This window comes from Anas platyrhynchos, chromosome 22, assembly GCF_047663525.1.
Source record: "Anas platyrhynchos isolate ZD024472 breed Pekin duck chromosome 22, IASCAAS_PekinDuck_T2T, whole genome shotgun sequence".
Classification (NCBI taxonomy): Eukaryota; Metazoa; Chordata; class Aves; order Anseriformes; family Anatidae; genus Anas; species Anas platyrhynchos.
Genome location: NC_092608.1, coordinates 7,604,199 through 7,626,415, shown reverse-complemented (window position 1 = coordinate 7,626,415; position 22,217 = coordinate 7,604,199). Strand labels below are relative to the sequence as shown.

At 44.7% G+C, this 22,217-nt stretch overlaps 2 protein-coding genes across 6 annotated transcripts in view; both read left to right on the top strand.

Annotated features, from left to right (window-relative positions):
* Positions 1 to 215: 215 nt before the first annotated feature.
* Positions 216 to 21,476, top strand: HP1BP3 (heterochromatin protein 1 binding protein 3). 4 transcript variants are annotated; one of them, XM_027443137.3, is made up of 13 exons: positions 216 to 291; positions 7,310 to 7,509; positions 7,938 to 8,043; positions 9,501 to 9,651; positions 10,010 to 10,169; positions 11,447 to 11,590; positions 12,141 to 12,221; positions 13,859 to 14,013; positions 14,798 to 14,888; positions 15,570 to 15,729; positions 18,206 to 18,317; positions 19,325 to 19,462; positions 20,294 to 21,476. In XM_027443137.3, the coding sequence occupies exons 2-13, from the start codon at positions 7,414 to 7,416 to the stop codon at positions 20,577 to 20,579; spliced, it is 1,680 nt and encodes a 559-aa protein (XP_027298938.1). In that variant the 5' UTR covers positions 216 to 291; positions 7,310 to 7,413; the 3' UTR covers positions 20,580 to 21,476. The 4 variants fall into 4 exon arrangements, with proteins under 4 accessions (XP_027298938.1, XP_071882895.1, XP_038022528.1 ...); XM_072026793.1 differs by lacking the exon at positions 216 to 291 and adding an exon at positions 1,063 to 6,651; XM_038166600.1 differs by lacking the exon at positions 7,310 to 7,509 and having other exon boundaries at positions 225 to 291.
* Positions 21,477 to 21,563: 87 nt separating this feature from the next.
* The window catches only part of KIF17 (kinesin family member 17), a 28,375-nt gene continuing 27,721 nt past the window's right edge, over positions 21,564 to 22,217 (top strand). For both annotated transcript variants that reach the window (XM_038166593.2, XM_027443111.3), the window contains exon 1: positions 21,564 to 21,701. The gene's annotated coding sequence lies outside the window, so the exon portion shown is untranslated. The remainder of the gene's footprint in view (positions 21,702 to 22,217) is intronic.

Here is a 22,217-nt window from a genome sequence, read left to right as displayed (position 1 = left end):
CGGCCTGGCGCGGGCCCCGCCCCTTGTTTTGTCCGCGGCGTGGGCGTGGCCTCAGGGAGGAGGGGGCGGGGCCTCGGGGCCTCGCGCACGCGCAGAGGCGGGAGGGGCCCGCCCCGCGTTCGAAAAATGCCCGCGGCCTCCCATTGGCCGGCGGCGCCGCCGGGGCCCGCCCCCCCGCGGGCGAAGGCCCCGCCCCCTTGCCCCGGCCCCCCCCCCCCCCCTCCTCCCCCCCCCGCCCGTCCCGGCTCCCCGCCGCCATTAGAGGCCGCTTTGTGTCCGCCGGGCCTGCTGGTGAGTGCGGAGGGCGGCGGCCGGGCCCGGGGCGGCCCCCCCCGGCCTCGCGGGGCGCCTGTCGGGAGCTGTCGCGATAGGTCCCGCGGCGGGGGAGGGCCGCTGGGGCCGGGCACGGGCCCTCGCCCCCCCCCCACACACACGGGCCCGGCCCTGGGGGGGGCTCCCTCAGGGCGCCGCCCGCCCGCAGCGCCGCGCCCCGGCCCCGGGCGGGGGTTTGGGAGCCCCCCGGGGGGCGCCGCTCGGCCGGGGGGGGCCCAGCCCCGGGCCCTCCGCGCTGCTCGGGGGCCGGGCCCAGCGTGAGGCCGGCCGGGGCTGGGGGCGCCGCTTGTGGGTGATCCTCGGCACCTCACCTGGGGGGGCTGCGGGGGCAGAGCCTCGGCAGGGCCCTTAGCGGGTTATGGGGCCTGCTGAGGGACGGCTCGCTGCTGCTGCAGGCGTGCGGTTTGGTTTTTGTTTTTGTTTTGTTTATTTTTACCATAAATAGTACTTTTAGCGTTTTTTAAAAAAAAAATATTTGGCCAACAGCCTTTGGCAAGCAGCGATTGTACTGCGGAGGTCTGAAGTGGCTGTGCTGTTAAACTGTGTGGGGGCTGTGGGGGGTGGGGGGCAGAGGGGTGCAGGTGAGTGCGGGCTGTGTGAGGGCCCAGCCGGGCAGGAGAGCACTCGCCTGCCTCGGGAGGGATTTAAAGAGGCTGGGGGGTAGTGGGGGGGCTTGGAAGTCAGGGGTGGGCAGGGGGAGAAAATACCCATCATTTGTACTGGGGGTGAGCTTAGTGTATGTGCTGTGAGAAAACCTACTGGCTTCTGCGCCCTGTCTCCCCTTTAACCGAGTGTGCCTGCAAATAAACTAACTTTTCAGTGTTTCGTGTGCTTCTCTCGGGTAGCAGCTGCTTGAATTATTTTTGTCTCCAGAGTCTCTCTTTCTCAGGTGTTTTTCCTTTCAGCGGAAACTGATGTGTCCCTTCTGTGAGCGTTTTGTTACAAGTGGCCGAGGTTGTTGTGAGGGTTTTAACTTTCTTGAGAGAGGAGAAATAAAGTTTTACATTAATGAACTCCAACAGCAGGTGCGAGTGGTTTTGTGTGGAGTGCCAGCAATTCACAGCTTTTGTTATGTATGGTGTTTGTACTATGGACCAGTAAGTGATGGCTTAATAAGTAATAGTTTCGAAAGAGAGCTTATGTGGTGGTGTCACATTTACAGTGCAGGGGGTGTTGCCCATGGAAGGGTCTTGCCCTGGTATGTAACACTAGCAGCCTAAGTGTTTGTTCAAGTATCAGTGGTTTGTCACTGGTCACAGTGCTGGATCCTGGAATTAAGGTATTTCGTCGAAGACTGTAAAACTTTCAGCAGTGGATTTTGTGCTGGAGTAAGTTTAAGTTTGTGACCTCGACCTATTATAAATGGAAAGCTGAACCTTGTGTCCCTGGTGCAGGCCACTTCGTGCTTTAGCTGCCTCCCAACAGCAGTTCATGGAGAATCCAGATCATGGACTGTCCTATCCGGAATGGTTCAGGAACTTTTGTCCCGCATAGGTTGTTGCTGTCACAATCCTGAGCATCAGCGCAGAGAGGGATTATTTTTACACAGCTATGCAAGCAGAAATTGTGCTTTGTATTAATCCCTTAGCTGAAGTTTTTGAAAGTTTCTAGGCATGGTGGTGACATAATAAAAGCTGCACAGTACCTGGCTCTGGATGTGTGTTTTGACATGAACAATTACTCCTGGGTATGGGAAGAGAAGATAATCCTGGCCATGGAAGTGATCTGCTGTTCATGTCTTCTGTATGGGTCAGAGACTGATGGAGAAAGAATCTGAAAGTTGTTTTTATAGTGAGCAGGCATTCTTGGTGGCGAGGAATAGCAGGGGTGAGGCATGGGTCTTTCCTTGGATTTTGTTGAGATTGAGCTGACTTGGAGTCGCTGGTTTTGTATCCTCGCAGAGACAAGGCGCTGAGCTCAGTCCCAGGTGGGTCAGCCCAGCATCAATCTCGCTGCCTCTTTTTTGCAGGGAAAGCAGCATCTGTGTGTGCAGAAGGGCAGTATTTAATCTTTGCTTTGCTGTGTAAACTCAGCAGAAGAGGCAGGGTGTGAGTCAGGTTCTGTTAGCGGTGGTTGGAGTCAGAGGTCCAAATTCAGTGCTACCCTGAAATGAGAATGCATATTTAGACATAGAAAAATCCTCTGGCATTCAGGTCTCTGTGTAGGAATGCGTGTATTTGAGTGCTAGAAGTGCAAAAGATTTTCTCTGTGTTCCCCCAAAGCCTAACGTGCTTGAGATTTGTTGCTTCTTTCCTTACCAGAGTGTAGGCAAGGAGTCGACGGAAATAGAAGCTGTAATACTAGTCAAGCCAAAGAATTTCTTGCCTGCCAAGTGGTGAGCTATTGGATCTTTGTATTGGACCACTGTGCTTCTTTAATTGAAACAAGATGGTTCATCATGCTTCTAGCAGCATGGGGCTCAGATAGCCTGTAACAGATCTCAGGGAGGCTGAACCACAAGAGACTTGTAAATGCGGTCCTCGTAGCTGGCTTGCAAGGTCTGTGTAAGTGGGACACCTCCCAGGGAATCGGCGTGGCTGTAAGGAGCAGCGGCTGCTGCCGGGTCAGGACAGCTGGGGCAAGGCTGGTGCGATGGGAGTGCGTGGCGGTGGGAGACGGGGGGATTTCCGAGCAGGTTGCCAAATCAGGATTAGAAGTGGGGACTGACTCGTGTTCTGGGCTCAGGAAGGTATTTTATTTCTCTGCACATTTTTGGGCTGTTTTAAATGACTTAATACTACTGGTCTGATTTAATCAAGACAACAGGCTGCTCAGTCAACTGCAAAACAAAAGGGAGATCAGTAAATGCTGGAACATCTTTGTGAAGCAGGCTGAGAGAGGCGATCAGCTGAGAACTTTTAATAGATCCGTTTTGTAAAACAAATTAGTGTCAAAGATGTTGCAGGATGATATATTCAGTGGCAGTGTAGATATTGAGGGGCGTGATGTCCTCTATGTGAGCTGAATTTTTGGAAGGAGCTTTGAGAATTTCAGAGGTCCAAGCTGGTCAGCTTGCAGTTTAGGAGGTAACGTTTTGGCATGTTTGATCTGGATTTCCATTTTTGCTTTGCAGAAATGCTAACACGTCCCCCCTGTGCTGTTTTTCCTGCGGTTTCTGAGACATTTAAATGCTCCGCTGTTCAAAACAGCATTAGAAAGTAGTAGATGACCGCGTGATAACTGGATTTCAAACACAGGTCATTGATCATGTTGCTTTTGAAGCCTTTCTGATCACAAACAGTCATCCTTGCTTGTGCTGCTTGTAAGGTTGGTGGTTTTGTACCCCTTGTCAGCCTGGCTGCAAGGACATATGAACTTTTTCTGGCTCTTTTTGACCTAATTCCAGGACCCGTGTTGTGCAGGGTAAACCAAGTCATGTCTCAGAGCACCTCCATGGCCGTTGCGTGTTGTGTGACAGTAAGGGGACACCCGTACGGCGCGGCGCTGGACACACTTTCTCACTTCTCCACTGCATATTTGTTTTCAGACCACTCAGCCTGGGTACCCTGCCAGGAGTCTCGTGACCTGGCGCTTCCTCCTGTGCGACAGTTGGCTTGTCATGCTCAAGGCCTGATTTTGTCCCAAAATATTTGAGATTGGAGTCTGAGATAAGCTGGAAAGTCTTATGGCCTTGTCTTACAAAAATCCAAGGAGTCAACTGGCCTCAAATAAGCTTTTTTTTTTTTTTTTTTTTTTTTTTTTTTAATTCCTGTGCCCGTTGCTTTGATGAGGGGACTCCACTCATTGGAAATAATATCCAGAACAGATGTGTCTCAGCTGAAGCCTCTGGTTTTGTGGTTGTGTTCTGTTTTGTTGGTGTTTTTTTTCCTCCTCTGAACAGTTTGCTGATAGATTAGGAGGAAATCAGTGCAGGTATGTTTTTTCATAGTAGTTCATGGAAAGCTACTGCACCTTTGATTGGGTTTTCCACCAGTGGCCTCTCACTGAGCTGGGGGACTGAATGCTGTTGAGCATTTCTGCTAATCCAGAAAGGGTTTTTTGTTGCTTATTAGCTCCCAGCTGGGTTACCAGCTTTGAAATGGCTGCTTCATGATAGCATGGGAACCTGCGATCTGATCTGTGGGGCACTTCAAATAGCCTGTGGGAAGGCCAGCGTGCGTGGCAACATGAAGAGTTACTGTGTATGTTCAAACAGTTTTGGTAATGGTTAGTATCCTGGTGTTCCTTTCATTGCTGATGATTTTCTCCTGACAGCTAACCAGGTTTAAGTTGACGTGAGTTATCCAACAACCACCTTCAGAATGTGCATCCTCAACTCATGGCCTCTTCCTGAGCACGGTGTTTGTGTGGTTGACATCTGTACATACAAAACACGGTTATTAAAAACACGGTTATCACTTTCCAACTCCTTAAGAGCAATTCTTGCAGTCATGGCCATGGGACACATCTAAGGATGCTGTAGCACCCATGCACGAAGCTAGGGTATCCAGGTACCAGTCGGTTTGGGTGGCTTCATTTTTCTGTTAAACACATCCTCCGTTTCCTTTAGAGAGGGGAAGGAGAGGAACTGGCTTTTTTGTGCGTTGCTATTGCAAAACTTTATTGCCTTTTGCTTTATCATTTTGAGAAACCAAATTCATTCCTTTTTGTGTTATGTTGTGGTATTTCACATGCAGTTCAGAAACTTTTTTTTTTTTTCCTACTTCAGAAATCACTTTTCATTCTGACCCCTCTGTGGGAAGAATTTGGCTTAGCAAGAGCAGTTCCTGAGCTGTGATTGTCTCACAAGACTGTGGGTGCTCCAGGCTTTCCCCTTTGAGAGCCTCGGTGCAATGGGAGGTTACCCCCTGCCCCTTTGATTCCCGCAGCCCTTTGAGCAGGACGTGACCCACACATGGGAACGCAGAGGGAATCAACAAGCCCCTGTTGGGGGCATTTCTGCTGGGCAGTGGCACAGCCGGGTGTGCTGCGGGTGCTGCAGCTCTACAGTGCGCTGTGTTAACGGCTGCTCCTGAGAGCAGGGGGGCTCAGGTGGTTTGTGCTGTGGTCAAAGCAAAGGATTTTTTTTTGAGGACTTGGCGAATTGGAGGACAAAGTTGGGGCTTCTTTATTTTCATGTGTGTGGCGTGCAGGCCACCAATTGAAAATGAAAAGAAATAAAACCCATGACCAGGTTGGCCACAGTGCGTGCTTGTGTGCGTGCGATGGTAATCCCAGGGAGTGTTTCCTGTAGCTCCCAGCTGATTTCTCTGAGTATAGATCTGTTATTTTAGGACTCACTTCAAAATGCTAGCTTTTTTTTTTTTTTTTTTTTTTTTAAGAGCATCAGGTTTTGCTTGCTAGAAAAAAAGCAATTGACACTGACCTGAAACCTGGTGGAATTTTTCATTTTTCCTCTCGCTTCATGCCCATGAGAAAGGAAGACTGCATAAAATAGGCAAAAAAAAAAAAGTGCTGGGCCACATGTATGTTCAAATCAGCTGTTACTTCTTTTCCCCCATCCTGAAGGTTTATCAGCAAGTTTCATTCATCCCACTTATTTTCTCTCTGGAATTTATTTTCCCTTCAGAACATGGTTTGATGTTTCTGTTTTGTCTCCAAAGGAAGCACCCAGCACTGTTACACTCATTGGCTTTCACTGGTGCCAAGGCAGCACGAGGTTATTGTCAGCTTTCAAAAAGACCCTTTGGTGTCAGAGAGGAATGAGTCCTCCCATGGAAGTGCTGCCGGTGTGGCCTGCCCTCGCTGCATGTGGTACCGTGGCGCTGTACCTGCTCGCAGCGGCTGTGGGCTCATTAATTTATCCATTTGTTATTTGGGAAGGAGGCTTGCGGCTGAGTGGAGAGAATCCCTGAGGTCATTGGGGAGTCCTTGCTGTCAAGGTGTGGGGCAAGGATATGGAGTAATTCAGGGGGTATTGGTGTAGCAGGGAGCATTCACCCCTGCAATGGAGAGTGCTGTACGAAGTGCTGAGGTGGTGGTGAAAAACACCTTGAAAACAAGGTCAGAAGCGGTGCTGTTAGCTTTCCGTTCAAGAGGAGGTCTCTCAGGCTGGGGAAGCAACCTGTTAAAAGTGAAAACGTGGTTTGTGTCTGCCTTATCTGAGCAAAAGAAAACATCAGGAGAAATAATCGGGAGCATTGGGCCCTTTCTCTGCAAGGAAGGGGAGAGGGGAGCTGGAGCTGATGGGGTGGGGAAGCAGGTGCAGCGCTGCTCTGTGAGAAGTGAGGTTTTGCTTCTGAGGTTGTTAGGGGGATGCTGAGAAGAGGAAACGAGTGAGAAAGTAAAGCCTCCGTTTGTGGCAGAAATGCTGGAGCACCTCCTTAGGAGAGGCCAATGCAGGTGGACGGGCAGCAGGTAAGGAAGGCTGAAGTGAAATGGTAGCGAGGGGTGAGACTTGGTGAGCCCAACCTACCCGTGACTGTGCATGCGTTTGGAGGAGAGTTTTGTAAAGCTTTATATTTTTGTGGAAGGTCTGGTGGCTGCTGTTCTGATGGGTATTTTCTTTTTCAAGGATTTGTTTATTTCCTTAAATTGCATGGGGTTTAATTTGGGAGGGGCATGGTCCAGGTCTCCAGCGTGTGTTTTCTCCCTAACAGGTTAAATGGTTTAATTCCTTAGGCAAATAGAAGCTGGATCAGTGTCAGTTCCTGGTTTTCCCCCGAAATGAACAGCTTACTACTAGTTACCTCAACACTTTGCCTTATGCACAGTGCGATGTCTGCTTTTTGCTAATGCTTCCTGTTAATTTAAATAGCATCTTTATTCTTTCAGATCTGTTTTAATGGAGCAGGCTGCAGGTCTGGCTTACACCTTTGCCATTTCTGCTACATCCATAGTACTCCAGTTTGCATACATGTTTTAGCATCTTTGTTGAATGCAGGTGTTGATTGTCAGTTACGTTAGCCATAAGCTGTAAGTCATTTATTCTTCTTTTCTTTTTAGTTTGTTAGATACATGGACGTAGATGTTTCTGTTTTGTTAATTTTCACACCACATCTTTTCTGTACTTTAGGTTGACTCCTCACTGCACTGTGAAAACCATTAGGAAAAAGTCCTTGGGGTTAAAACCTGGGGCTCCACAGTGTTACGTGCACTTGGGGCTAGAAATTATTTTAAATGGCGACTGATCTGTCTGAAGCTGAACCCGTGCATCATAAGGCGCTTCCACTCTTAACGGGAGCTCAGCTGATCCACACGGACAAGTTAAGTGAGGTAGGGGCTGGCCCATTCTCCAAGCTTGCCCTTGGATCAGTGATTGACTTCCAGTCCTGCTGAAGGTTTCTTGGTACTCTTTCCCCCTCGATCATAGGAAACTCGATTGGGAGTCTAATAAACCCTACAGGCACTCTCCTTCCCCCTCCCTGCTTTCCCTGCGATGCTGTAGTGGTCAGAATCCTCAAATGTTCATCTCATTTAATTTGGAATTGGAAAGAAATTATTTCTTTTATAAGTGTAAAATGTGAAACTATCCTCTCCTGGTATGCTTCAAAGATCGAATATTTACTGTCTTTTAAAATTCTGAAAAACATGAATGTAACTAGAATATTTCTACATATGCTGCTTTGATTTACCTTAATCCCATTTCAAAAACTTTCTGATGCTTTCCAGTATCTGTACTGATTTACAAATGCTTTTTATAGAAAGTTGAAGACGAAACGATGCCGATCCGTCGCTCGGTAAATTCTTCTTCCCGAGAAACTCCTCCCAAAAGCAAACCTGCTGAAGGTGGTGAAGAGGTCAAAGCAGGTACAGTAGTAATGCTGTTGTGGACTGTTATATCCAAACATAGTGTTGATGTATCCAAATGTAGGTTTTTATGCTGAAATTCCTGAAAATCCCTGCTGCCATGGTTAAAATATTACCAATGCTTAGCTTCTTTTCACAGGCTTTTCCTGGTTTGTGTGAAATTACATGTTGTAGTCTTTTCAAGTGGGAAACCATTTGTTTTGTCCTTCATACTCTGTGTCAAAGCCCTGTCACTCCAAATATGAAAATATAACTAAGCATTGTCTCTTTCAAGCTTGTACATTCTTATGATTAAAGGTAGAAATCATGAACTTTCAGTAGTGGCAGGAAAATGGTTTGGGATCAAAAGGTGGAAATGGATGGAAAACCAAAGTATTTGTTTTCTTTGTTCAGGAAAAGAAAGATTTTACCATGCTGTGTACTATGGCCTGCCATTAATGTGTCTGGTCTTAGCAGCTTCACCTGTGTGTCTCAGAATGTGTTGTTTGAGTATCACTTTCAGTACGTTTCACTGAGTTTCTCCTCTTTGGTGGGACAAATAAGTACATTACATAGGAAACTAACTATTGGTACAGTTTTTATTTTACATATATGATGCCTCCATGGGGAAACTATGCACAGGAATGAAGCAGGAGTGCTTAAGCTCCTTCTCATTGATAGACAACATGCCTAGTGCATAGAGCAGTCATTGTAGACTGCTCTTTACTCAAAAAGTGGATAGTAGCAGTGTATAAGCACGTTACCTAGTAGGCAGTCCAGTCTTTAAGGCCTGCTCTCAGCTAAATATACTTGATTGATTTACTCAGTAAGTTGATTTCTGGCTGGATTTGATCCTGCTGATAGACAAATGTTACTGCCAATGCATGTGCAACCTGAAGTTTTTCCAAGTCTGGAAAGATGTGATCGAATAGTTAAAATCGTTCAGGTGCCACAGTGTGTAGTGCAGAAACAGCAATGTTTAAAAGACATGTTTGTCATAGACAAAGCTCCCTATATTTATCTACCACAATCTCTTGTCAAATTGTGCGGTTTTGCATCTTTCTGGGATAAAACATGTAAACCTTGACCCAGGGGAAAATCTTTACGCTTCGTGATACTGAATTCCTCCTCTTCTTCCCTTCCCCACCTGTAGGCATCTATGATGAGGGATGATTGCAACAGTAACTTCCTGGAGTTAAGAGAAGACTGGGGGAATTAGTTCATTGTGAAAATGCTAGGTGATGCTGTTTGAAATTATTCTGGCATTTGATGGCTGATTGCACCTTGTTGAATTTCTTTCAGTACTTTTGTTCACTTTCTAAGTTACATTCAAATCATCTATTAAATTAGAGAAAAGAAAGTGGTGGGAAATCATTTCTGGGGTGTGTTCTTTTTTTTTTTTTTTTTTTGTCCTCTGGCTTCCTGAAGAATACAGGCTAGTTTTAGACAGTAACCTGATGTGTTTTTACGTCTTTTAGATGCAGAAGCCACCTCTGAGGAGTCTGCTTCTGCTGGAGAAGAACAAGAGAACGAAACCTTGCCTGCTGCATCCAGTGAAGCAGAACAGCCAAAGGAACCTGAGAATGAAGGGAAGGGGGAAACAAAGTCCTCGGAAGAAACCAAAAAGGAGTAAGGCTTGCTTAGTGCTGAATTTAGGAATTTGAGTAGGAGAAAGACAGGTTCTATAGGTAGAAAAGATTATGGGAGACATAGGGAAAATAGAACTCTGAAAAAGCTGCTCATTTTTTGCAGGAGAGGAAGCTACTGATCATGTGTAGCAGCTGTTCAAGAACATGTTTTGAGAACAAGTATCAAGATAGGGTGTGTTGGGAGGTGGGGGGGTTGCATCTTTTTGAATAGAAACATCAAAAAGTTCTTTTAAATTATTTTCTGTAACAAGTGTTCTGGGTGTCTTTTGTTGTTGTTCTGCATGTTGGCTTGTTTTACAGTGTCTCTTGCCTTACTGTTGTTTTGCGTTTTTCCTAAGTGAGAAGGATCAGTCTAAGGAAAAGGAGAAGAAAGTGAAAAAGACCATTCCTGCATGGGCTACTCTTTCTGCTAGTCAGCTAGCTAGAGCACAGAAGCAAACTCAGATGGCTGCCACTTCACGTCCCAAGATGGATGCTATTTTAACTGAGGCCATCAAAGTAAGTAGGAATCAGATATTTCTTTTGTTCACCTGTCACAAAGCTGAGTAATTTTTGTGCCTAAAATCTATATTTTCAACTTGCTAATGGTACAGGTGATAGCCCTTTTAGCAGGAAACTTACGTAAGGCATGCACGTTTCTGTCTGGAAGCCCATGGAGCTGAAATGTGAGTCCATGATGACGATGAGGGGCCGTCTTGCTTATTTTTTGTTCAGAATGTTTCTCCCTGTTTAAATTATTAGAAACAGCTATGATGACACATCCTGGTTAATTATTGGCATCATTTAATTTGTTGTCTTTTAGACATATTTAACTTGATTTACCTTGATTAACCCACCTGTTTGATACATGCATTTTTTCTTGTTAACTTATCCTAATTCAGGACAGATGGAAATAGTGTAAACTAGCATTGTGGAGTGGTGTTGGTCTTAGTTTACTGCATACTTCCTTTAGGTTATAAGAAGAGACCAGTGCTGTTGCTCTGCAACTCTGCCGCCCTCCTGTTGAGGCTTGGTTCATGCAGGTTGCCTTCACTGGAGTCCTGGACTCTATTAGCCTTAACTGCAAGATGGTCTTTTGAGCCACTGAAACATACAGCTGTGCATCCAAATCTGTTAGAGAGAAGTCATGCCATGAACTTCAGGTTACTCTAAGCTTTACCTTTCTGGCAGCTGTTTAAAAGGTTAGGTGATAGAGTAGGATCAACAGTGCGTAAGTAAACTACATCCTCTATCATGCAACTGTGGGTTTTGTGGTAGTCTTTCTGAAGCCATGTAGATCTGGTAACTTGATTAAACAAAGCGGGCTTTATCAAGTCACTGCTGGGGTTTTCTACAGCATGTCAAATACCTAAATTTTAAAACATAATTGTTTTGGTGTAGTCCTATTCTGATTCCTAATTGGAGGACTCCAGTAATACAGGCAGGCTGTCATGAATCTTCAAAGACGGTAATCTTCAAAATAAGAACTTCATTTTTTTCTTTTTTTAATAGCTTGCTAATGCCAATCCTGTCTCTTTCAGAAATCAACAGCTTGTTCTGATAATCTGTTAATGATTGCTCTATCTGACATCAGTAAAATGACTTACTGATGACTTACTGTTCGGGCAGTGCTGGTTTGCCCAAAGGTAACAAGTTTTTGTAAGAGCTTGTAGTGTATATGCCATTACTTGTACGTGCATCAGAAAAGGGGATTAGTTGACACATGCGTTCTTCCAGTCCCACAGCAAAGTAGTTCAGTCCAGAAGCATTTTACTAACATCTTGCTACCGTTTCAGGCATGCTTTCAAAAGAGTGGTGCCTCGGTTGTTGCAATACGTAAATACATCATCCACAAATATCCTTCCCTGGAGCTTGAGAGGAGAGGCTATCTTCTAAAGCAAGCATTGAAAAGGGAGCTGGAGAGAGGGATCATTAGACAGGTAAGAGTTGCTTTGTGGAGCAGTGGTGGATGTGGTATTACTGAATTACACAGCACTTAAAGAAACTCTGTTAGCTGGTCTCTGGTGGCTGTGTTCTCCCTCTGTCTCTGCTTTGTTAGACACGGACAGATCCGTCAGTCAAATACCTTATCTTTTGTGAAATATGGATGACCATTTCATGGTGTTGAATTGTGTCATACACCATTGCAGCAGCATGTCCCTTCCCACCCGAGCCATTCTATGATTCATATACCTTCAACCTGAGTCTAGCAACACCCCTTCTGCAGGACTATGTCTCCTATAACACTATAATATGTGCCTGTGATATCAGTTCTGTTAGGATCTCCTGGTCAGGACAGCAGAATGTGTTTCTAATATCTACCTTTGGTTTCTGATCTACTGAAGTGGATTCAAATCAGGCCTCTGTCCCTAACAGCCCATCACCAGGATGGCAATGCATTCTAAATCTGTGTAAAGATGTTGATTAATCTCTTTCAAATTGTTTTTATCCTGAGTTACTTTGTTAAAGGCTGACTTTATTTTGAACTAGGTGAAAGGAAAGGGAGCTTCTGGGAGCTTTGTGGTTGTGTCTAATGCAGGAAAAACTGTTCCAAAAGCCAGAGACAGAAAGGTAAGATGGATCACTTTAAACAGTACTCTGAAAGATCTTTCTTGGGTTACACTGAACACATGCATCTTACAAAATGTAGTCTAACCCAAACAGTTTTCTTCTCCTTGATGTACTTTTGCTCCCCCAATACAGTAATTAAAACATCTGTTCCACTAAAATCAGAATCAGAAAGTTAGTATGACAAATTAAAACAAGTAGAATAATCAAAATCTTAGTTTAAAATGTTTACGTTAACCCCCTAGGCTTTGGTTCAGAGGCAGAAAACTGAATAACCATGAAGCTCCTCTTCTGTCTTTACCTGGTAGAGAGAGATGCCTCTCAGGTATTGTAAGAGAGCTTTATGCTACTGCTGTTTCTGTTATATCTGTTGCATGGATAAATGGGAGACTTCAGTCTTCATGACTGTCAAATGAACATCTTCCATCAGCTGTGAGAACAGAGGGAGGAAGAAGTAAATGCCTTAAGGCTTCTGGAAGAAAGCTGCTAAACTTGGGTGTATATTGTACACCCAGGTAGTAAAATGCGATGCATTTGAGTCTAGTCCTCACAATTAGTCTTGGTTCCAGCACTGCTCTTCTTTGCTCCCCACTGCATAAGGTGTATGAAATGCATTTCTAACACTGCAGTTACAAAATGCTTAGCTGGAATTGCTGATCTCCTTATGGCATACACAGGTGAACCCAGAGAGTGTTATAACACAGGGGTGCTTACCTCTTGGCTACTGGATAGACTGCAAGTCCTAAATCTGAAGGTAACAGTGACATACATGGTACTAGGGCAATGAAGGAAAGTAATTGGAATGTGACATCTTTTTAGAGTTCATGGACTCCATGACAAGTTTGAGTAAGGCACCTGATAACTGCTAACAGATCACTTTTCTTGTCTGCAGCCTATCGGTGTAATTGTTCTTAGATACTTTCTCCATGTTGCAGCAAAACAAATAGCTCGCTTTTGTGTCTGATGAATTCAGCTGGCAGTCAAGCAGCTATCTGGATGAGCAGCATCTTCACCTGTTTGACCATTTGCAAAGCTCCTGTTCAGCATCAAAATCACTAAACATCAGCAGATTTCACCACTGTATTTTCTCTCCTCTACAAAGAACATGATCATCCCCTACTGATAGCAACAAAGTGATGGAGGAAAATTCAGGAGAAAGGAGTGTTGCCTTCAAGCAAGACTTCATGCTATGAGTTGAACAAAAATGCACTCCTGTTTAGCTGGTTTTTGGGAAGATTTAACCTGTGTAAACAGCTTTGGTCTCTGTTTTTTGTTTTATGTCAACATATAAATCGTTTCACCTCACTTTCTTGTTGAAAGGTAGCAGAGGAAAGCCTCTATTAAAAAGAGGAAAAGGAAAGCATCTAAAAAAAGGAAACTAGGAAACAGCTTTTGGTAAATACTTGGCATATTTATAAATATAAGACTTTGACTAAGAAATTCCCATGAAAATTCTAACCAGATGTGCTAGATTTTAAACAGCTGAGCTTTCTAAATTGTTATTTTAAAGAGCTGCCTTATAGAACTTGATTTTTCAGATCTGTGGCCACAGTCAGGAGCACTTCTCACCTGTTTGTTGCTGGATCAGAAAAACCCAGAGTTTTAGGCCCCACTGATGCGTAAAAGTATGTGTATTTCAGAAAAGCACTTCCGCTTCGACTCCAGAGCAACAGGTCAAGCTGGAAGACATCCTGCCACTGGCTTTCACCCGCCTTTGTGAGCCGAAGGAAGCTTCTTACAGCCTGATCAAGAAATATGTGTCTCAGTATTACCCCAAACTCAAAGTAGATGTAAGGTAGGTGCAGGTGTATACTTTTTGCAAGCAGGGCTCCAGAGAAGCTGTGAAATGCTGCCTTCCTCTGGCTTTGCCTCACTTTACGGTGATTCAATTCAGTATTTCATCAGGCAGCAGACAGGTGGTGCTCTCCATCATAGAGCCTGCAGGAAAGCTTGAGAAAAGCTGTGCCTTTTCTCTGCATCCCTCCACACCCAATCTTTGTTCGTGATGCCAACATCAGCATTGTTGTACGCATCTCTGCCCTTAGAGAAAACTGGATCCTTGTAGCTGCATGAATATGAAGGTCTCTCCTTGGAATCTTATTCCACTTGTTTCTGAATGCTTTAAACGGCACACACTTAATATGATCTGTGAGTTTGTCCATGTGGAGCGGGTCAAAGACTGGGGAGGAAGAAAATCTAGGAAAGTCCTATGCATCACCTATTACCAGGGCTTGTTGTACTCAGTCCCTTGTTTGTCTCTGAGCTGACTGACTCATTGCCCACTGAGTCCAGTCTCCAAATGTGCATTTCAAAATGAGTAAATCCTTCCAAATGAAGTTTCACTGTTTCTGGATACACAGTGACACCCAGAAAGCATTGCAGTTCAATTTCCGCTAACGTACATTGTTCCTCTCATGTAATCAGCACTTGCTGACAGATCTCCATTTAAAATGTCTGTATGTAGGCAGATACCACGTGTAAGTACTGCTCCTCTCACACTCTCTATAGAGTGTTGTTTCTCTGTTTGTTTTTTAAGCTGTCAGTGTGTGTCAGTAAAGCTTTATCCTCCTGTATTTCAGACCTCAGCTGTTGAAGAATGCCCTGCAGAGAGCTGTAGAGAAGGGCCAGCTAGAGCAGATCACAGGGAAAGGAGCATCTGGGACATTCCAGGTCAGAGCCAGAGTTCGTCTTGTTCTGTTGACTGTACTGACCAGAAGCCTTGGATATAAGTTTACATGCCCTCCCCACCCCAGTTTTATTGGGTACACCTTTCTTTAGCAGCCTGTCAAATTCAGCAGTTGTGAACCTATGAAGCAGTAGGATTCTTTCTCCTCTGGGTCTACATTCTGCAACAGACCCCCCCGCCTTCCTTGCTTAGCATGTTCCACACGCTGCTTCAGCTCTGACTCATTAGCACAGTAGGGGAGATGGTGGGGTAAGCTTTCCTTCCCATCGCTAATTGTGAGTGCAGTAGGTACCCCAGATGTCTGCAATGCCTCTTCCTCGTGTCTATGCCGTAGATGTCTCTTGGTTACATTTGGTCTGTGGGATGGAGGAAGATCTGATTTATTTCCTTCCCTGAGTGACAGGCCCTTAGATTGCCATACCCTTGCAGTGTATTTTGGGAGTAGGACAATGTGTTACCAGTGCAAAGCACTGCAGGCCAGTTGACTGAATAGGCCTTGTCCTACCGTTAACGCTGGGAGGGCAGCGTTCCCTGTGCAGTGTTTTAATATAAAACATATCTGTGCTAATGCAGGAGCGCCGACCCACCTGGTGCAGAGGAGCTTGTCCTGACCTGGTTTGGGAGAATTTTGTCTTGATGCTTTTCTCTTCCTCCTTGGAAAATAGCTGAAGAAGTCAGGGGAGAAGCCCCTGCTGGGTGGGACTCTGATGGAAGATGCCATCCTGTCTGCTATTGCGGCCATGAACGAACCGAAGACCTGCTCCACCACAGCACTGAAGAAGTATATCCTGGAAAACCACCCAGGGACCAACTCCAACTTCCAGGGTAAACTATATAACTTTCCTTTTTCACAAGTTGAAAGAGAATTCTGCAGCTGCAGATGTGTCTGTGCAGCACCTTTAAACTATTTGGTTGAGCTTGCTAGGGAACTGACAGCTGCTCCACTCTTTGTGCTGCAGGGATGCTCAGAGTTTTTAATTCCCATTAGTTCCTTTCAAGCCTGACAAAGGCTAGTTCCTGAGACATAATGCATGCTTCTCTTGTCTGTAGCATATCCCCAGAAAGGGGGAATAGTATTCAATTACTTTATTGTTCTTAAATCACCAGCTGGATTTCTATATATATTGAGAGGCTACAGCTTGGCAGAAGTACAGTCACTAGCAGCTTTTAATTTAGAGAAGTTGCACAGTCTAACTTTAACAAATAAAATCCGCAAGCATCCCTCTTACTGTGTTGTTTGAGGTCCTCTTCTGGCTCCAATTTTAGAAGGTCAAGCAAGTAAGGAAAGAAACTAATCCAGTTGTATTTGGAAAAAAGGTGTGGCATATCTCAGTCCCAGTAATGACAATGTCTATTTTGGCTTTTGCACTAGCAGAAACAATACTAATAGAGACTTTAAAGTAGATCTGCTAATGGCTTATTTGCATTATTTGGTCTAAGCCATGATGCAGTTTAGCCTAGGCTGAAGGTCACTTGAAGCAGTGTGAGCTTGCAGCGGTATCTAGCAGAATCAGACCTGAAAGTAGATCAGTTTCTTGCTGTGGTGTCATGGTGCTGGGGCCATCCCACAGGAGCAGGGGCTGGAGAGGAACTTGCTGATCCCACAGCCATCATACAGAGATGAAGCACAGAATCAGCACAGGTCTTTGAAACAGAGCTTACCAATGTGTCGAGGAGGATCACAGGCTCCCTGCCAGCAGTGGGGCCTAAAGAAGTTGCCTGAGGCCTTCTGCCAATTAGAGGCTGATGCCAAGTGTATCTTCTTAACCTTGGGGCAGGGAAGAGAGTTCCCAGGCTTACTAAGCCCTTATGTTATTTGTTTTCAGGACTATTGGAAGCTGCCCTGGTCCCTAGAGGCCTGTGTTTAGTCAGCCTCGAGAGCTTGTCAGCCTTGCTAGTCAGATAAGGAAATTTCAACTAGTAATCGGGTGTTTTCTTTCTCCCTCCACTGCATAAAAAGGATTTTGCTGTTCTCTGCTCTGTTTTAGGAGCAACCAGAGGAATATGTGGTGAGATATAAAAGCAGGCAGGTACACACTACAGAGCCAGTATTCTATACTCTTCCACCATTTTATACCTCGGCCTTACAACTCCAGTCAAATCCTTTACATGCTGCTGTTGATCTGTGGTACCCCAGGTAGAAATAGCTTGATGTTGTTTGTGTTGCTCCTTTTTACAAAGGTGTGGAGTTCTTTGTAGTCCAAGAACTTTTTAAGAACCTAGTGTTGCAACACTAATAATTTAATGGGTACAGCTGGTTCAAGTAGCTAGGCAAGCTTTTCTAGTGCCACTCAAATTAAAACTTTTCAGCAGAGGTAGACTGTAGGCTGGTGAAGGTATAGTGTTGTCCCAAATGATTCTCTTACTGTGAAATGTCAGCTCTTGATAAAAGCCCATTTCAGAAGTGCTGAATAAGGGGTTAGAGTGAATACCTTTACATTAATCATGCAGAACAGATTCAAATGACAGCATGTTTCTTTGGATTTTTCTTTCCATTCCTCAAGTGAACCTCTTTAGGACATGCTTTGAGGGCAGGCCTTGCTTTTTTGCTTCAAGGGAGCTAAATCTGTAAACTGTCCCCCCTAGTTTAAGCCAAAAATGGTTTTGAACTAAAACAATTTCAGACCTTTACCTGAGACAAAGATCCCCTTTATTTGCACACTTTTGATTAGAATTCTTATATGGTGCACAATGGAACAGAAGATTGGAATAAAAAAATCATTTGTCATACTTCTAGACCAAATTTCCCATTAAATAAAATGAAAACGGGACAGATATACTGCATAAATCTTGGAATACGAGGGAGATGAGGGCAAAAACAGAGTAAGGACTGATTTTAAATATTCTAAAAGAATACGTTGAAGAAAGCTTTAGTTATGTGATGCTTTTGAATGCACTTATAAAGAAGGATCCCTTGCTCATGACTTCTTCAGTCAGTGAATTTAAACCCATTCTTGATAAGTGTTCGTGAGCCAACACTTGAATCTTATATATTGCTTGAATTTTTCAGAAAATTATCTGTGAAAGGATTTCCCTTTGAATATGACATATTAAAACTTCTAAATGCAGTGGCCTAGCTGGGTCCTTCACAAAGCAGATGGCCTTTGCCGAGTGCACAAGCATGCAGTGATGTCTACATGAGTCGCGGGTCTCTGGTGCTGTTTCATTTCCCCACAAGTGTTCCGGGAAAGGAGATTTCATTCTGACTCTCCATCTCTAACTTCAGAGGACGCTACAGAGAGCAGTAAGGTTAGACAAGTGGATAAAGATGATAACACAACCTTTCTCTGATTTTTCACAGTGCATCTACTGAAGAGAACCCTGCAGAGATGTGAGAAGAATGGTTGGCTGGAGCAGATTTCTGGAAAGGGCTTCAGTGGAACCTTTCAGCTTTGCTTCCCTTATTATCCTAGGTAAAGAGCTTGGCTGTAAAATGATGTTGAAGATAAGCGTTGCGTAGATCAGCCAGGTAGTGTTGCTGAAGTTCACAGGCTGTTTACAGGGAAGCTTGTGGAGGGTTTCGTAACTGAGAAACCACAACGTTGTCACCAATATTGCTCTAGATAATGACATTACTTGGATGTCTGACTGTGAGTGGACATAAAGCTGACTTCATTAGCAAGGGAGGCTTTTAAGGACAATAAAAATATTGGGCCAAATGTTTTCAGGAGCTCTGTTGTGATTTTTTTTCTCATGGAGTAGTGGATATTTAAGTGTTCCCATGCTTAAACAAATTCGCATGAGGCAGGTATAGTGTATTGTTGTTCTTTAATACAAGGATGCTCATAACAAGTAGGACTCAGTTGTTTGCCTCTCGTAATGCCGATGTGGAGGAGGGGTGGGAGGAGGGAAGATGACCCAGATTAGCTACTGTGAGACTAAAACAGCCTTTCTTCTCCTGCTGTGAGCATATATTGTGCTGGGCCACATGGAGCCCAGGAAAGCCTTAGTGTCCCATGAAGAGCCAAATGGCAACACAGTCATTAAAGTCTCTGCTTCCCACCTTCTTTTATTACATACATGTAAAGCTCTCAGTGGCTCTGGCCTGTATTCAGAGTTGTTGAAGTCTGATTTTGTCCCTTTGTTGTCTGTCTTCCTGTGTTTGTGCAGAAGGAGCAATGAGGAAGAGAACTGGAGAAAGGGCAGCTTATGTACAGGAGTGCGGTGGCATTCCTGGTGACTTAAAAGCTGTTGCACTCCTGCCATTGCAGAGACTAAATGTTGGTTTCAGATGAACCCAAACAAATAGACTTCTGTGCTTGCTGTGTTGTTTTTTTTTGGCTTAGGCTCAAAGCTGTAACCTTAAAGGATGATGGGCGATGGGCAGTGGTCCCCAATGAGAATCGGGGTTACCTAAGTTTTGCTGACCCTGGAGTCATATCCTGAGAAATGTCCTGCTCTCACAAGAATCCTCTTGTAGTCCAGGTGTGCTCTACCCAGAGAAGCAGCAGGATGAGGACTCTGAAGAATCTGATGAGGAAGAGGAGGAGGAATCTGAGGAGGAAGAAGAATCAGAAGAGGAAGAGTCTGAGGAGGAAGAGCCACCACCAAAGAAAAGGTATGTGACAGCATGAGAGATAAATGGGCTCTTTAAAAATGACAGTCACAGCTGTAGAGTGCACAGGTTTGTCTCTTGCTGTGGATATTTATCCACGAGGCTGTCACTCCAGTGGTACTGGAGAAAGAAATTTCTAATTACAGTTGAACTTTTGGGGTGCTGTCAGGATGAGGACTTCTCTGGGACGTGTGCAGCCTGCAGAAGCGATGCCTTGTTCCAGAGACTGGTGTCTTCCATTCCGTAGTAGGAATCATCTCTAGATGAGAGGAAGAGAACTTCTCTTTATTCTCTGTATTGCCTTTAGTCTCCCATGCGCCTGTTGTGCTTTACAAGTGTGACTTTTTCATGTGGGACTTCCTGTTATTTATTAGGTGTCTCATTAACAAAACTTCTCCCCACAGTGTTATTTGCAGTTCTGTAGCCAGATATGAAACCTGTCTCACTCAGAATGTGGATTTAAGATAAGTGTTATTCATTAAGTAATGAAATTTCTCTCAGAGAGGGAGAGAGGATGCTTAGGCCACTGAATTGTTCTGACAATTGACTTACATTTATTGACATTGTATGTTTATCTGCCTAATAAAGGAGTTAGAAACCTTGCTGGCAGAACACTGTGGGGATTGAGAAGTGCTTAGCATGGGAAGATCCACCACAGGATTTCTTGCTCTTTGGGATTTAGCTAATGAAATGTACTGCTGCATAAAGGAACATCCGTGGTAAAGAACAAGGATGCCAAGATCTGCTTCATTTATGTAAATTGACGACAGCAGCTCTGCTCTGGGTAGCATTTGCGCCTCCACTGAGATCTTGTGCTGCCTTTCTTTCTGACAGGATGCAGAAGAGACCTCCTCCAAAATCACGGAGTAGGGCCCCTCCGATGAAACGGAGAGAGTCCAAGCCTAAGCCAAGAAAAACCCCTGCAGCCCGCAGCGGAAAAGCAAAGCCCCCACCCAAGGTGAAAACCCCTGCTAAGAAAGCCAAACCAGCAGCCCCAGCCATCAAGAAACCCTCTGGTGGCAGCTCTTCCAAGAAACCAGCAGCCAGTGGGAGGAAGGAAGTGAAACCCTCTGCCAAGGGCAAACCTACCATGAGGAAATCTCTCCGGGCAAAAAAGTAAATTTTTCCAGTGTCAGGGAATCCCATGGTCCCACAATCTTGTTTTATAAAGTCAATGTGCATTTGTATTTTAGTTCTGATGCTTAAACACTTTTTTTTTTGTTGTTGTTTTCCTTGGATGATGGGGGAAAAGATGAAAACTAAATCAAACCATCCCAAGCATTTGCTAGATCTCAGTGCTGTGCCTCGTGCCTACCCCTCCCCTGGAACAGGTCATCTTTAGTTTCTGCAATAATTTTAGAACTCTTCTAGGACATGTAATCTGTACCTTTTATGGTGTTCCTCTTGGGTTTGGAGGGAGGGGGTGGCTTTTAAAAATTCTTCAAATAAGTTCTTTGTCTCTTTAGACAGCAGGAACATGGTGATTGGGGAAATAAGATTCTTAACTGAGAAGGTACAGCGGCACTAGAGTCCTTAGATCCCCTGCATGATGAGGTCCTTCATGCTTCTGTGAAGAAGCAGTGTATATACAGCACTTGCACTGAGTCCTGGAGGTGCTTCTTTCTGCTCGGCCGTTGTAGTGACAGGCTAAGGAGGTGGTGCATTTGGCTCCTTCAGACCAGCACATTTTGAGGGTGAGTAGACATCTTCAGTAACCGGAGGCTGCCACATGTACTGATCGTCTGACACCGGGGGGCTTGAAAAGGGGTAGTTCTCGGCTGGGCGGGTGATTTGAATTAGTGTTTCCACACCACATCTGTTACCTTAAAACCAAAATATATAAAAGTCTTCTTGAATCCAACTTTCAAACATTTTTAAGAGATGAAGAGCCTAAGTTTTGTCACTTCTTGTTTACCCTTTTTTAAAGAAAAGTTGGAGAGCTATACAATTGCTAATGTAGAGATGTTGATAAGTGAAGAACATGCAGTTTGCTAAAATAAAATGAAACTAGATTCCAGGCCCGCTTTGTGTGTCCTTTCTCTTCCTCGCCACAGCTTTCTCCTCCTGGAAACGAAGAGAGGAGGGAATTACAGCAAGTGTGGTTTGCTGCGGAGGCAAGCCTTTGTTAGAAGTACACTGACAGTGTGAAAGAGTGGGGCTATTTTAGTCTGAGCCCCTGCCAAGCTCTGTAGTTGGTTGGATTTGTGACCTTTTTCTTCCCTTGGTTTCTCTGGAGACAAAGGTGAGCAAGAAGCAAGCTCTATTTGAACCTCATCCTGCTCTTCTTCTCCCTCTGACCCAAACAGTGTCCAGTGGGGACCAAAAAAAAAAAGACCACATGAAACCTTCCCCCCTGCCCTGCTTTCTGATACAGAGCAGTACCTGTGTTCAAAACATGCTCCAGCACATCCTCAGCTCTCCCTTGAACAGGGCAATGAGAATGATTTGAATGTGACCTGACAGTCTTCTTGCTGTACGTGCTTTTGGAAAGAGCTTTGCATATACCACGCTGAGAGTAGTTGAAGTATCTCTAGAAATGAAATGCAAATTGGAGAAAATAGCCTTAGTGAATTTACTCTTTTCAGTTGCAATCCCAGTGTGCTACCTGCAACAACTGGAGTTTAAAGATTCTTATAGAAACGCCCTGAATTGTTCCCAGCCCTGTAACAAGGGTGCAAACAGCAGGCTAATGAAATCATGGCTAATAAAAGACTGGGAGAGTGAAGGCACCAATCAAAGAGTAATTTGCAAGGATGTA

Excerpts from the sequence above, each read along its gene's own strand:
- HP1BP3 (XM_027443137.3), top strand. The coding sequence starts at position 7,414 with ATGGCGACTGATCTGTCTGAAGCTGAACCCGTGCATCATAAGGCGCTT. Across the intron at positions 7,510-7,937 it reads ACACGGACAAGTTAAGTGAG|AAAGTTGAAGACGAAACGAT; the intron begins GTAGGGGCTGGC and ends TGCTTTTTATAG. Across the intron at positions 18,318-19,324 it reads TGCTTCCCTTATTATCCTAG|TCCAGGTGTGCTCTACCCAG; the intron begins GTAAAGAGCTTG and ends ATCCTCTTGTAG.